General features: G+C 29.8%; 1 protein-coding gene across 1 annotated transcript; it reads left to right on the top strand.

The window, feature by feature from the left end:
* Positions 1 to 2,980: 2,980 nt before the first annotated feature.
* LOC112682893 (fatty acyl-CoA reductase wat-like) lies at positions 2,981 to 11,388 on the top strand. Its single transcript, XM_025553659.1, has 12 exons — positions 2,981 to 3,246; positions 4,979 to 5,131; positions 6,277 to 6,370; positions 8,213 to 8,335; positions 8,404 to 8,529; positions 8,603 to 8,751; positions 9,151 to 9,260; positions 9,654 to 9,846; positions 10,445 to 10,613; positions 10,728 to 10,852; positions 10,936 to 11,193; positions 11,267 to 11,388. The coding sequence occupies exons 2-12, from the start codon at positions 4,980 to 4,982 to the stop codon at positions 11,352 to 11,354; spliced, it is 1,587 nt and encodes a 528-aa protein (XP_025409444.1). The 5' UTR covers positions 2,981 to 3,246; position 4,979; the 3' UTR covers positions 11,355 to 11,388.
* Positions 11,389 to 16,361: the final 4,973 nt, after the last annotated feature.

Below are 16,361 nucleotides of genomic sequence, written 5' to 3'. Positions count from 1 at the left end.
AAAAAAAGATAAAATGTGAACTGGGGTCTAATTGCTCTGCGAAACATCCCGCGGGGAATACGCGGATACGTGGTCTGGCACACAAACGTCTCTCGCATTATCCTCGTCTAAAAGATTAAGCTCGATCGGGTTTACATTGATTTTTGTTGTTCGCCTTTCAGGGATTTCAAATTTGTAATGGTATTTTGCACGCGTCGTGTCATCAGCTCGCTGCAGATAAACCTCGTACATCTTTTGCGGTAGGTCGGGCGTACAACATCCAACACGATCGGTGTGCTTTATTTATTTTATTTCCACCATCGTACCAGCATATAAACATGTTTTGGTTTAATGTACGACAGTCCAAAACACAGGTGAAACATCCAATAATGAACAAATTGTGTATACGGTGTCGCGCATGTACACTAGGTAGCAGAATAGTTTTCGCGTGTTTCGCTCTGTTTCCATTATTCATTGTTAGGGTTGTGAATTTGATGCATAAAAAAAGTGTTAAATGTGCATGTATTTATACTCTAAATCAGGAAAATATATGCATTGAGCCATTGCAAACAATATAAAAATATTCCGTATAGTATTATTAATTGAACTTAAGTTCATTTAACAATATTTTTAATAATTTAAGTAATTCTCATATGAATTAACTTAATTGTTAACTTAATTAAACATGAACTCAATTAACTTAATTTAACCGAGTTAAAAATATCATTAACTTGCCCAGCCTTGTAAAAAATTACCTAATATACATTCAAAATGTGCACAAAGAAAACATGAAATATGCATTTTTTAATCAAAGAATAAGCTTTAAAATATGCAGGATAAAATGTATTTTACTTTGAGTATTAAAAATGTTAAATTAATTGTATATAACTTCTCATTTTTATATTTTTTTAATATTAGGTATATGTTTATTTAAAATATGAGCGTGATACAATGTTTTTTTTTTTTTTTTTTAATCTAATCAAATTATAATATTATATTTGGGTCAACACAATTATACAGATCAATAATTTGTCATTTATCTACCTTTAATTTAAATTGTTTTTAAAAAAGTTTGAAAGTACACTGATATATGCATTTATATTGTTAAAATTCCAAAAACATCCGAGCCCTAACTATAATCATATAATAATATAATTATAATTTATACTAATATATAACTGTACTGGCATGCGCAGTTATGTGATGAGCAGGGTAGTAGAGTAGTAGGGTTCGGAACTCATAACACGCAGATCATGGGAAATACTTCTGCGCACGTGCATTTGAAATAACCGAAATATACGCAATAACGTAAAACCGAGTTTTTTTTTTTTACGATTGCGATTAAAATGAAAATTTAAAAAACGAAAAATGTACCCCGTTATTGAAGAGCATACACAAATCGTTTATAGTTTTACGATTCTCGGTTCGTTAGAGATTAAACGCGGACTCGATTGAAAACCGTAAAAATCTAATAACGCGTTTCGAAACTACAAGACGTGCGTTATGCAAACGTTCGTCGTGCATTCGGTCGCGTCTTCGAACAGATCTATTGCATTGCGGTCGGTTCGGTCTGCAGTGACCGTGGCGGCGACGAGTCGTATCGGAACGATTCGCGTGACCGTCGGACGTTATAGTTTTCGGATTTCGCGTTTTCCCCGCGACGCACAGTGGGCGGAATTTCGAAAATAGGTGGAAAAAATATAATTTTCACTTATCGTATAATTGCTTTTATCTTATACAATTTGTTTATTATATTACTATAGTCAAGATAATATAACACCTATCTGTAGTAATTAAGATATAATAATATTTAACAAGCTTCAAATTGTAAACGATAATCTGCGATAGGTTGGTCTGTCGTACAATATTTTGAGTTATTTGCGTTTGACTTTTCGAGTTGTAAGAGTCATTTGATTTCTGCATTATATATTTTATTTAATATGGATGATACTAAAGAAGGTGTGTTTGAATTAATTTTTTATGTTTATAAATTTAACCACCCATTTGGTAGTATTATAAATTACCAATGCAACATTTTACGTTTAATTTTAAATATTTTAACTTTGATAGCAGTTTAAAAAAAAAATGGTTAAAATTGACCTCTGAAAATACTATGCTAAATTATTCCAAAGTTCATAAAATTCAATTAAACATATATTTTATTTGCTCTTCATTGCTTCTATCAAAGTAATAATTATTTTTGTTAGGTGTCATGCGTAGAGAATTGTTTGAATTTTTAAAAAAAAGTATGCTATGGACACGGCAAAACTTTACATAGAACACTATAACCGGTATTATATGCCGGCTAGTGTTCATAAAATTTTATTACACGGTACTGATGTTATAAAACATTGCTTACTACCAATTGGACAACTATCTGAGGAATCCTCGGAGCAAGAAATAAGCATTATAAATCTTTTCGAGAGCATTTCACTCGGAAAACCAGTCGAATTGATACAAATATTGATCTTCTTCATCGTCTAATTGTTACTTCTGATCCGGTTATATCGTCAATACGGTCACATCCTTCTAAAAAAAATGATGTCATTATCCTCCAAAGTGTTGACTCTTTTAACCTGTTCGAATTCAATTACTTCCGAAAAAACGGTTATGATTACCGACTCAAATTTTAAACGAAATAGTGTGTTGCATGTTAAATTTGCTTAATGTTTTTTTTTAGTATATGCCCGATAAATTATAAAAAAAATCTTAAATGTTATTAAAAACTTGTACCGTAACGTTATAAGTACATTGAAACATTTAAAATTAAATATATTACATTTGTTATTTGTTTCCAGCTATTTTCGAAATTCCGCCCACTGTGCGACGTCTTCGCGAACGGGAAAAAAAAATTCAAAAAAAAAAAAAAAAAAAAAAAATAATAAATATACGAGAACCGGTTGTTGGCGCGCGCGCGCGCTCAGGACACGCGGCCCGCCGTCAGGGGGAAATCCCCCTGTTCTCAGCGCGACCTAGACCGTCAACGTTTCGTTCAAGAGCACCGCCGGTGTGATACGTTACGGGCACCCGTCGCAGTACTCGTCAGTTCCACCGGAGCAACCGAACTGCGCACCTGCCGGACGGAACATCCGCACACCGCTTGTCCCGTAACGACGTCTTTGTGTTCGGGAAAATCGTACCCGATCGTTTCCCTCGGGGTTGAACGCACGGACGGTACGTTGTCCCCCGGTACGAACACGCGCGGTGAACTCGTATAGTCGTCCGGATCGCAAAACGAAATCACCTGAACCACTTTCGGGCCAACAGGTAATGTTCAACGCGCGCGCGACCGTGCACAACTTTCGCGCGCAGCGTTCAAAGCTCCGATGTTTTAAAACCGCTCTCGCCACGATCTCACGACGACGCGCGTAATTTTCTGCGAACGCTTTGCCCGAACTTCTTGAACGATATTGAACCGCGCGAGGTTCGCACGTCTTCGAACGATCGAGACGAGTCGTTTTGCAGCGAACGGTCGAGCACGTGTCGACCGACCAAGTCTCTCGTGTACACGAGTTTTGGTTGGCGCCGACAGCAAAAAAAAAAAAAAAAAAATCTTTTCGATTTCACATTGAAATGCCGATTTTTTTTTTCATTCGTCCGGGTGCGGATAACTGCACGTTACTGTATCGCTGCGGTTCGACGGTTTTTACAGTGGGTCGTACAACCGAAATGATGTTCGACCGTTCGTTAAATATTAAGAAGTTCATTAAAACACGCGTATGAGAAATTGATGTGACTAAATTTTTTGTAGTTCAGTGTACAGCTATATAGGTAAAATAATAAAGTTTTCGATTTTGAATTCTTTATTCGTAATATATATATATATATATATATATATATATATATATATATATATATATCAATAAAATTGAGTTAGTAAACTCAGAGATTTTCCTATTTTTATGGAATCGAAAAAATATAGATTAATATAGAATACTTCGTAATAGTATATTTTTCGTTTATGCATTTATTTTTGAATAATATCATGTACAAATATTCAAAAACGTACACAAATTATAATGTTTTACGAGTAGATACCAACACATTTATAGTTCTAGTTATTTTCCTAAATGTTCTTATAAATGTAGATACGTGATATTTTATAACAAATTCTTTACATTAATCCACTAATAGTCATAGTTAACATCGTATTACTTAATTAAAATTATTCATTACGAATAGTTTATGAAACATTTGTGAATTACGTAAACTACAAAATTCGAAAAATCCTCTACGATTATGACCGAGTATACTAATATTTAATAAACAATATAAATCGTTAATTAACTCAAATTCACATGATATATGTCTATGTCTGTCCTAGAATAAATGTATTGTTTTCTTGAATAATAAGGTCAAAGGTTGAAGCAGTAGAAAACTATTAATAAATTATTATTAAAACATCTCAATATTCGTTTAACAATTTTAATAAATGTATTTGTCATTTGTTCACCTATTCATGTTATTTTTCTGTATAACTTTAAATAATTTAAAAGCGGATGGTTATAATATGCCTACAAATTAAAAATAAATTTCACAAAGATAAAAAAAAAATGTATGATGAACTAAGGTTGACAATCGGGGCATTTATTAATCTATGAACTTATAGCCTAACTAGTAACCATAATTTATGTAGGTACAGTTCTTATAAATATTAATATGTATGGTGGTTCCTTTTTTTTTTTTTTAATTTGTTCTTTTTGTAAAGTTAGTACAGGTAACTGTAAGTAACATTTGACTTTGTAAATGTTTAATTTATATATATTAATAAAATATTGATCATAACTAAATAGAAATAGTACTTCGTAAGATAGTCGCATGGTACTAAATTTAAGGAATTTAATCTTAACTTTTTACCCTCAAAATGAAAAAAAAACAACACATTTGTTGTGGAAAAGGTGTGCACGGTAGTATTACCACTGGCTGATAACATATTAGTTTTAATGAACTTGAATAATGTTGCATAACGAAAATAATAATCATTTGCTTAATGTTCCAGGATGACTGCCACTCCGCAAATGGATAATTACAACCCAAACTGTCAGAGTACAACTCAACAATCAGAAATTCAATCGTTTTATAATGATACGACTGTATTTTTGACGGGTGCTACTGGATTCATGGGAAATCTAATACTGGAAAAATTAATAAGGTATCATTTTTTCACCGACATAAGTTGAAATCAATAAACCCAAACACGATTGATAAATAGTCATATCATATTTGTTAATCATTTGAATAGTTTACTATTTTATCAATGTAACTGAAAATTTATCGAATCATTGATTTTCATTTTATTGTTTTATTGTAATCTATTTAATTGATTTTTAATTGCTTATAAAATACATAATATATTAACAATGTATATAGAACACAGGATCTGATGGAAAAATGAATGTTCTTATTTTATTATTTCATTCATTGTGATCACAAAAAATTCAAAGAATATTAAAATTATTTTATAGAGTTGGTTAATTATCAAAACTCACACTTAATGGTGTTATTTGATCTTATAAATATTTTTTAAATATTAAATTTACGAATGAATTTATTTTCAATTAGTTGATTGGTTCATTAATGAAATGTTATTCTAACTTTTCTTCGTACATAATAGTATAAATAAACTTACTCATTCACTCATAATAACTTCCTTCAATTCTTAAAGGATACTTTAAATAATGCCAACATAATCTGCTTCATATAAGATTTAACAATTTAAGAAATTAAAGAATTAAAGAAAAAGTAAAAATTGGGGTAACTATTCGTAAAATGTTGAAAACCACTGATTTAAACCTCCAACCCGAACTTTCCGTTGCCATTGTATAGTTTTTTTCATATTTATTATATTCTATATTATTTTAATTTATGTTAGAATATGTTTAGATATAAATTAGTATATAAATATAAGATGAAGTAAGAAAATATTTGAAATTTATAAAACCAATTTGAACGTTTTATGAATTAAATCAAATTTAAGGTATTTTTTTACGAAATTTCGACCAAAGTTAGAGCAATTTAAACCCAATCTTTTGTACATATTAGTTTTTCTCTTAAAATACGTATTTTAAGAGAAAAACTAATAGTTAGAATAACTAATAGTTAAATAGATAGTACTAACTAATCATTTTTTTAATTTATAGTATTTATTCAAATCTGTTTTTTTCAAAAATAAACGCAAAGATTCACTTCAATAATTTGAATTACTATTTACTGATGATTTAATTTAGACAATAATATTACGATCATAGTTGTATATTAATAAATTAATGCTAATGTTTTGTTGGTTTTCATTAAAAGAACTTGTTCCGGCGTGAAAAGAGTATATATTTTAATCAGAGAGAAGAAAGGGAAAACTACCGAAGATAGATTTAAAGAACTATTCGATGACCCTGTAAGTATTTTTTAATTAAACTCGCATTCCGATTTCATCAAAATTTATCTTTTTTTGAAACTTAAGACTGTATATTATCTTTTTGATAAAATATTTTTTTGTTACTGCAAAGAAAATTGTATGAGAAATCTTGTAAATCTCAAATTTTTAAAATTAAAATACACAAATTGAATGTTTGATAAGCTTGCTAACCTAAACCTAACCTTTTTTCTATATTTTCCTTCTTATTAGAAAAAACATGCATTATAGTAAATCCAGTACTTGCCTTATTTCACTCAAAATCTTTTAATATATTGTTATATATAATTAAGCCAATAATTATGTAATTTTTTTTTCCTTATATCAAATTATTGTATTATTTGTATATCTTTACAATTTAGTTCAAATATTTTTTACGTTATCTTAATTTAAAATGTGATTTTCTTCGTATTGTGTTTGCTTTACAGTGATTCACAATATAATTAATTATTATAAAAATATAATAATAAATAATATAATAATAGTTATGAGCGAAAAATTGTTACACAGTTAGAATTTTAAAGTTTCTACTTTATAAACTTAATTTGAAATAAAAATCTTTACTTTAACACTTTAATAAATTAGTTGAGAAATGTATAATTTATTAAACATCCTGATGGATCCTATTTCACTACAGTAAAATAATAAAGAATATTAATATGAATATAAATTGTTTGTACCTGCAGTTAAACATTTATGTTATATTTTTATACTACAATTTTCAATATATCAGTAAAGAATTTAAACACTAAACGATGATAATCCTTAAAATTTTTAGTTTCTTAAATTTATTTATTAAATTATACTGAGACGTATAAAATATTTTCTAAAAAAAAAATCCTTATGTATAATTAACAATATTATATTTTTAATTTTTCGGTTGTGTCTTTGATTTAGAAACTCGGTTTTTTAGGTAATAAATACAATAATTTAATTTTTTTTAGATTAATGAATATAGTATAATCAAAATAGTTATCTAATCATTACATAGTAGAGTTAGATACTATTTTCTTATTCTATTTTTATATCTATTATTTATATAGATTTTTTAGATATTTTTATATCTATTTTTATATTAACCTTTAAAGATGTCAAAACAACAATTTTATTTTTCAGTTTAAAATTCTTCACAATAATTTTAGCAACTAAGTGAATTAATCGCTTAACATTTTATATTTAATATTAATATTTCTTACTTTATGTAAACATATTAAGTAAGAATAATGTATGTTAATTTTATAATTGGTTTTTCGAGCATCGAAAATCATTGATCTTTTTCCTCGATCTCGAGCCATTCATTGACATAGCACAATTTAATCAAAGTATAATAATGAGTAACGAAATATTCACAAACATGATATGATTTAACTCTTTGTGTGGTTAATGTGTTTGTGCTCAACTGTCTAAATTATCTGTTAAAAAAATACACAATCAACATTTTTGAAAATACTTGTTTTATTAAAATAAAAACTTTTAAATATATCTGTATTTAAAAACCGTCCATTGGAAGTGAACAAACGACAAACTTGTTGTTTAATCGTTGTAAGGACAACTTTCAAAGCCAGCTCACTACAAATATTGTGTCAAATTTCTCATAAATTGTGTAATAGTGATATAATTTTACTGTAAAAAAATTTGAGACCAAGACAAATTGTAAAACAAATAATTACTCCCTTGGTTTGAAAGTTATCTTTTTTCTTATTAATATATTTTATATGTATAATTCAAAATAGTTAAAAGTTTCAATACAAAAAATATCAATTTAAAATAATCTCAAGGATAAAGTAAATTCTGATCTCATTAAAAAGTATTATATAATTTTAGATATTTTCATTAATGAAAAAAGAACAACCGAAATACTCAGAAAAGATCTCTGCTGTTATTGGTGATTGTAATATGCCGAACATGGGAATAGGTGAACAATACATGGAAATTCTTAAAAATGAAGTATGTAACAACAGTTATAACAATTTATTAAAATAAATTGTTATTAAATACAACTTTTTTTTTTTCAGGTGAACATAGTCATACATTCCGCCGCTACAGTTCGATTCGACGAACATTTAAGAACTGCCGTAAATATTAATATAAATGCTCTAAAAGATATTTTGAAACTAAGCAGAGAAATAAAAAATTTAAAAGTAAGAAGCTTAGTTAATGACGCCATCCATAGTTTTATTTTTATTTAAAATCATTGTGTTTTCCTAATAATAGTCATTCGTTCATATTTCGACTGCGTATTCAAACTGTGCTGGAAGGGATGTTGTGGATGAGGTGTTTTACCCATCACCTATTAGTGGAGAAAAATTATCAAACCTTGTTAATTCTCTCGATGACGATTATATCAACAGAATCACACCTGCGTAAGTACTAAGTATATTATCGTACCTACTGGGAATATGCCACGTGCACAAAACGCCTTAAAAATAAAAATAACTGAACATCTGACATAACTTGTAAAAAATATCGTTAAATAAATAATTAAAAGCATTTATATGATTTTTCGTAACATTATTCGGATTCTAAATACGAATAACATCAGTAATATGTCTGTAAAAAAATATTTCAAAACATTGATAAAAATAAACGTGATGATAACAGAACCAAAATTAATTACTACACCGAGTGAACGCTATGTAGCATTGTTGCGGATTCAATACTACACACAATCAAATTCTGCGAATGTCTTATGAGATGTTTAATGATTTTAAATCGATAACTGATAACGGTTTAACGTGTTAACCGTATTATTATCATTGCAGACTCTTGGGAGAATGGCCAAACACATATGCCATGACAAAAGCCATTGCCGAAGGTGAAATAATTATTCACGGCAAAGGATTACCTGTGGGCATCATAAGGCCATCGATGAGTGAGTACAGCACATTTTATTGTAGTAAAATTTTATTGATTCAAATCCTAGTGGCTTCTGTAGTTAATCCCCCTCTCCTCAACCATGTTATAGTTACAATCTTGTCCTTTACAAATATAACTTATCTACTTTTGAAGACCAAAAGTGTTTTGATAACGTCTCTTTCCGCCACAATCTTATCCATAGGTTCATTTATTGTACGAATCACGCGATTTTACCGGTTTCCAGATGGTTACAATAATTTAATAAATTATTCCTTATTCATGTTCAGGCATGTTAATTACGTGCTTACCCGTAGCACATATTTCAAGTGCACCTCATATACGGATACAATTACCTGTACGAGACTTACTAGTCCTACAGTTTTACCTTTTTGATTTTTTTTTTTTATAGTTATCGCCACATCCGATGAACCCTTAAGCGGATGGATCAATAATTTCTACGGGCCGACGGGGGTCGTAGCAGCTACTGGAATAGGTCTGATGCGGGTCATGATCGCGGACCCCAAGAAAATAGCAGACATCGTTCCCGGAGACTACGTTAGCAACGCTGTTTTGGCTTGTGCATGGGACATACACAATCAATGGTAATTGATTTTGTACATGATCAGCTAGATCCCAACGCAAACTCTCTGCCGAACTCCATGTGAAAAGCCGACGGATTCATAAAATAAAAAAAGAATCTTCTCTAAACGTTATGTGTTACCCTTCCACACCAGATCCTTTGACCTATAGACGTAATATTTTATTTAAACATTTTTCACTATTAATATTGATCATATATTGGTGACTTCAAAACATTTGTTTAAATGTTATGGTATTTTCATTGCAGTACAATTTAGCTATTAAATCGTGTCAGATATTTTAGTCTTTTTTTTCTACCCGGTGATTGTGGATTTTTTTTATTTAGATTATGATTAATTTATTTAATATGATAATTCTCATTTTTTATTTATTTTATATTTTCCTTCCCATAACTGCCTACATGACGCGTTATTTTTTAATATATTCGTATAAAATCAACGTGATGTACTGCTACTTTCGCATTTGCTTCGTGCGCGTAAAAATGTTCTTAAAACCATTAATTACGGAGATAAAAATTGCACTATACTGAGATTATACCGTACTATAATGAATAGTGATGTATTACAAAAAAAAAAAAAAAAAATACTTCTTAAATTCTAGGAAAGAGCACAACAACGCTAATGATGTAGTCAAAGACGACGGATTAGAGAACGATTCTTTCGTGCCACCTATTTACAATTACGTGTCTTCAAGTTCAAATCCATTGACGTGGGGTGAGTTCATGGTGTACAACAAAAAATATGGATACCAAATGCCTTCTGTGAAAGCGGTGAGCTGTTTGAACGGGAAACAACGATAACACAATATATTATTACGCTGTTGTATCGTTTACAGAACATAATTACGTTACATGATAATTTGACGGCAATGCGTTTGTTTTTAGATCTGGCCGATTCTGTTGAGACTGACGAAATACCATTTCGAATACATCATTCTATGTTTTCTTCTTCACATCGTACCCGCATTCGTCATCGATTCCATTGCCAAACTTACCGGAAGAAAACCTCAGTATGTGTCATGGTCGAGACGAATCGTTTTTTGGCGGTCGTCGATTTTGAATGAATAAAACGCATGCATTATTTGTTTTCCAGGTTAATGGATGGATATAAGAAAATGCACAAATTTTCCAGTGTTATATCCTACTTCAGCTTAAAATCATGGGTGTTTCGAGACAACAACACGAGATCTCTGGTACAGAAACTGTCAAAACTGGATCGGACCTTATTCAATTTCGACATTTCAAAACTGAACTGGGATTCATATTTCGAAAGACACGTGGTAGGGATTCGAACGTATATCGTGAAAGACCCAATAGAAACTCTGCCCGAAGGGTTTAAACACTCTAGAAAGTTAGTACAGCGTTCTGTTATAAATATTTTCCATTATTAAATTAATGGCTAATTTCTTTTTTTTATTTTACAGATTATACATGGCGTATTACACATTACTGTCGGTTTTTGCTGCGTTATTCATGTTAATTTTGTACGGAATTTTTTTGCTTTTCTTGTGATTAATATATACGCTGCGGTGCTTCTTATTGCTCAGTTAAATTTAATAATTTATAAAATATTTAAATATTTATGATCGTCGCCTATTTGTCGTTTGTTTTATTGCTATTATTTAAATTGAATTGTGATGCACTTGATCATGTTTTGAATTTTTTTTAGTTATCTGCGATATTTATTTGATTATTTAAATTTAAATATTTTTTAATATTCTATTTATGTATATACTGAAAAGTTGTATATGCTCATATTATTTTTTAATGTATTTATGTTTGCTGTACATTTATTGTACTCTAATACATACTTTACGTGTAATTTTACGTTGATTTTAGAATATATCGTAGTACATTATTGGTAATATATAGAGCTATTTAATTGTCGTGTACAAATATTACATTATTATAAATATATGTTTGGTGTGACAATTAATAATTTTGCATATACTTTATTTTAATTACCAGTAACTGAATAATTTTGTTTTGTCTAGTTTTTCAATTTTTATTTTTTTAATGGTTTGAAATAAACAATTTTTTGGAATAATAAAACAATTAATAGTAATATCCATGACTCATATCCCGGATAAGTGCGTATAACACTATTATTTACATACTTTGGTGTTATATCTGTACCTCATGTGATTTGTTCATTTACTCAATAAAGTGAAGAATGTGGAGCCTTGGTCACGTGGCCCAACCAACAATAGCGAAATAATCTGAGTCTACAAATAGAATATACGGACCACGGCAACATTTTTAGAAATATGTATTTATATGGAGAAAATATAATAAATGTGAATGAATAATTATTTGACAATATTGTTTTTTTATCGCACTGTGAAACTGTACAGATTATGGGAAATTGTTGACTCGAGTGAAATGTATACGTAGTGCATACGCCGATGTGGTTCATTATGATTTTGAACGATATCATATTCACAAATTATTTCATGATTACTAAACTAATTTTAACTTGAACGTGTATATACATTCGATTTAAGTACTAATCGTGTGCGATCATGTGTTCACTTTTATTTTTTTACTGGGTTTGTTATGTAACCTAGTCGTAACATATAATTGATACATGGGAAACAATATTATCTTGACGAAAACAATTTTCCAAAACTGGTTTATGAATCATTGTGTATATTTTCTATACGTTATTATTTTGTTTTCGGTTTCATTTGGAAGAAACTATTATTTTTACTGTCTGTCCAAGTTCATACCTTTTGGTATGGAGAATGTTAGATTGAAAAAATTTTAGCGATAAAAAAGTAGTGTAAAATCATCGTATACAACATTTATAAATATATTAAACATAACTACATTTATAAAAAATACAATTACACAATAATAATACATCTATATATATATATATATATATATATGTATATTATGAGTTATTATTTATTATAGACGCGTATGCCAGGGTATATTGTAAGGCGCTGTTGAGCAATGATTGCGATATCGAGAACATTTTTTGCGATTTTAGAAGTAAATTTTTATGCTGTTGATAATGTTATAATGATAAAATTACGTGTGAAAAGGTTGGTGAACTCAGTCGTCTAGCTATTTCAAATAGCTATTTTCTAGCTATTTCAATAGGGGGGTGTTATTCAAAATTATACACAACAAAATAAATACTTTACATATACTTTATTGTACAAGAATACAAACACATTAGTATATTACACATGAATATCTATTCATGTGTAATATACTATTGTATAAAAAAGTATTTAAATACTTTATCATATTAAAATTTCAAACGTACATTTTTGTCATATGTATCTATTTTAAATCGCGCATGATACGACATAAAACCACGGCTTTGGTTTATTAGACAAAACGATGTAATGAGAAGCCGGATCCCTGCTTTACATTATTGTTATGTATATATTTCGTTATGATAAATATGTTTTTATCATGGTTTATGATCAATTTTTACCTTTATTAGACTTCAGTATAATGTTAAAGCGGATAATGGGGGGGGGAGTGTTACTACACCTGTAACCCATGGCTACGGGCCTGGGTAAAATGGTTTGAAAATTATATTTTTGAAAAACCACCAATATCATAATTTTGTGGGAATTACGCGTATTTTAGTGAAGTGAGTTTCAAATTTTTAATATTACATGTTAAATTATTTTATCAGTTATATGTATTATTTTAAAGATTATTTTTCGGAAGTCGATTACCTTATCAGTACTCGCCTACGCCGAACATATACGTTTCTTAATTGTTTCCTTAATTGTACTTGTTTGATTTAGTATTATGTATATTGTATATAATACACTATTTATATGTGTTATGAATATAACATTATAATAGGTATGCGAGCCTTGGTTTGTTTTGATTCAGTTCTAGTAATTCCACCAATAATTATTTTACAAATCGTCGGCTTTCTATTTATTGTACTGGTATAATTTATTCATATTTGAAGTACAGTATTAGTTTGAGAGTGCACCTAATATCTAGCGTAGTACTTATTCATATAAAGAATTATATTTAGTATATTTAGTTAAGAGTAGAGTTATAAATGTGACTTTTGATAGAGGAGTAGAAGGAATTTAATGCGTTATTGACAAAAATTCTTAGAATAGACCCTGGCGTATGCAGTACACCTCTGTATTTTTGTAGTATGTCAAAAACCATATTATTACTCTCCGCAGTTGCATGTACAGTATCGCACAGTAGACTTGTGATTAAAAAATAAATAAATAAATAAAGTAAATTGGATGAATAAAAATACAAAATTACATTCGTACGTGTTAAATGTAAATATATATAATTTCTACAACACGTTTTCAAACACAAATTCAATATTATTCGTCACTTGTTGTTTGACTCGTGGTATTCAAGAACTTACGAATACGATGATTTTCTTTTTGTTGATTTTCGATTTCTGATTTTATTACCGAGAAGGTAAGTTTCGCTGTCCCGCCCATGTCTTTGCCTTTTGTAAAAGCTAAGCAATTTGTTCTTCCAGTGCTCTCCTGGATTTCGACGCCACCAGCTGTACTACTATGGAGCTCCATAACCAAGGCCTTCCGCTCGCAAGAAGTGAGAAAGCAACGAGTTCATCGTCGACTCAACGAGAGACTGTTAGCCGGATAGGCGTGTTACCACACAACCATCGCGGACACCTGGAACGACGGGGACGTCGTCTCTCCTCTACGGACGGGACCGATCGACCCGGTTACGTCCGCCGAAATCTCAACCCGTCGCCGGGCCGGGCTGCTTTCGCCATATAGTTATGGTCGCAGGGCCGGCATTATACAATTTTATCGAGGGGGGGGGTAGATCAAGTATAGCCGACTGAAATTCAATTTATGCTGACTCATAATTTTTTAAAAAAAATACTACGTGAAGTATAAAAATTCCTGGTTTTGCTGTGTTAAGGTGAAGTGAAATAGTGAAAAGAAAAACAAAATATAGAACTAAAACATTTTAAACCATTTTATGCGTAGTTAAAATATTTGTTACTTGTATTTTATACAGATGTAAAGATACAAGGCTGTCGGAACTATTTTAAGATCTAAAAAATAAGTCATGTACGAATAAAAATCAATTAGTGTTTGTCAATAACTCAAAAAATTAAGTAAATAATAATAATAATTTTTTTAATTTAGCAGATAGCAGATGGCAGTACATCATATTTAACAAAAAATTTTACCAGATTACCTGAAGTATAAAACATAAATATTGTATTTCACATTTATTTATTATGTGTTATAAACAAATTTAATAATTAATATTTTGTATATAAAACGTTTATTATACTGTTATGTTACACGTGTAGTTACTTATTAATTAATTAACTTATTATAAATTGAAAATGTAAAAGTTAATAAAATAAAAAAAACATTCATAACAATTAGTCATAAATAATTAAGTAAAATATGAATAATCATACATATTATTAACTCATAAAAAATAAATAAATATATACCTATTTAAAATATCTACTTCCAACAAAATGTATACAATTAATACGGCTTTCTTTTGAAGTTGTCCAATTTTTTTATCATTGCACTCATGTTTATATTGTTAAGTATATCCTTAGAAGTGTTGAGTATAAGTAAATTGTTCAAACGCTTATCAGTCATGGTTGTTCTTAAATGATTTTTTGTCAACTTAAGAACACTAAATACCCTTTCGTTAGACGCAGCAGAAACTGGTTATGTGAATGCAAGTCTACATAAATAATTATATGTTGATATAACAGCCTTTAGTTTATTACTTATATCTATAATTTCATTTAGTGTTTTACAATCATCTGTTTTTTTTGTCTCAATATACTAACTTCATACAGATTTCCATTAAAATCGCTTACTTTTGACATATCAGAACTAAGAGAAAATAACGTAAAATGGTCCATACTCCGTAGCCGATAATATCAGTCGGCAGTATTTAGATTCCTAAATCGGTAAATTTTCAATTGCCGACCGCCGGGACCCATTACTATATTAAATATTATTTATTTTTTTTTTCAAAAAGTATAATTTCCAACGGATAACAGCTCCCTGAAATTGCCGACTGATAATTACAAAAAATTCAACAGGGGGGGTGTGACGACCCACCATACCCCATTGCCGCTGGCCCTATATGGACGACAATCAATTCGAAGGAACCTGTCCTCCCATTAACTTCCAATTATAAGTTTTCGCTCAGCACAATCCATCAACATGTATCGCTGTTAATTGCAACCCCTCTACGAATTCATCCGGTCACACCACGTTCGTCAAATGGACGCGTTCAGTTGGACACAAGACATTTGGACGAATGTCAATTGAATGCATTTTATGTCGCGGCGACGCTTTTCGGATAGAGCGGTTTCCAAGACGCGACAAGTCGCGTAATAACTGGTATTCGATCAGCGTCCGTTTTTAAACTTGTTCAAGTGCGCACGTATTTTTCGTATAATATAATATCATATCATAACGAGTAGATATATTTTAAACAATAATAATAATAATAATAATAATAATAATATTCTTCTTACACTATTATTAT

This window comes from Sipha flava, unplaced genomic scaffold (genome assembly GCF_003268045.1).
Source record: "Sipha flava isolate LNK unplaced genomic scaffold, YSA_version1 213_pilon_pilon, whole genome shotgun sequence".
Taxonomy (NCBI): domain Eukaryota; kingdom Metazoa; phylum Arthropoda; class Insecta; order Hemiptera; family Aphididae; genus Sipha; species Sipha flava.
This window is presented reverse-complemented; position numbering and strand designations above follow the sequence as displayed.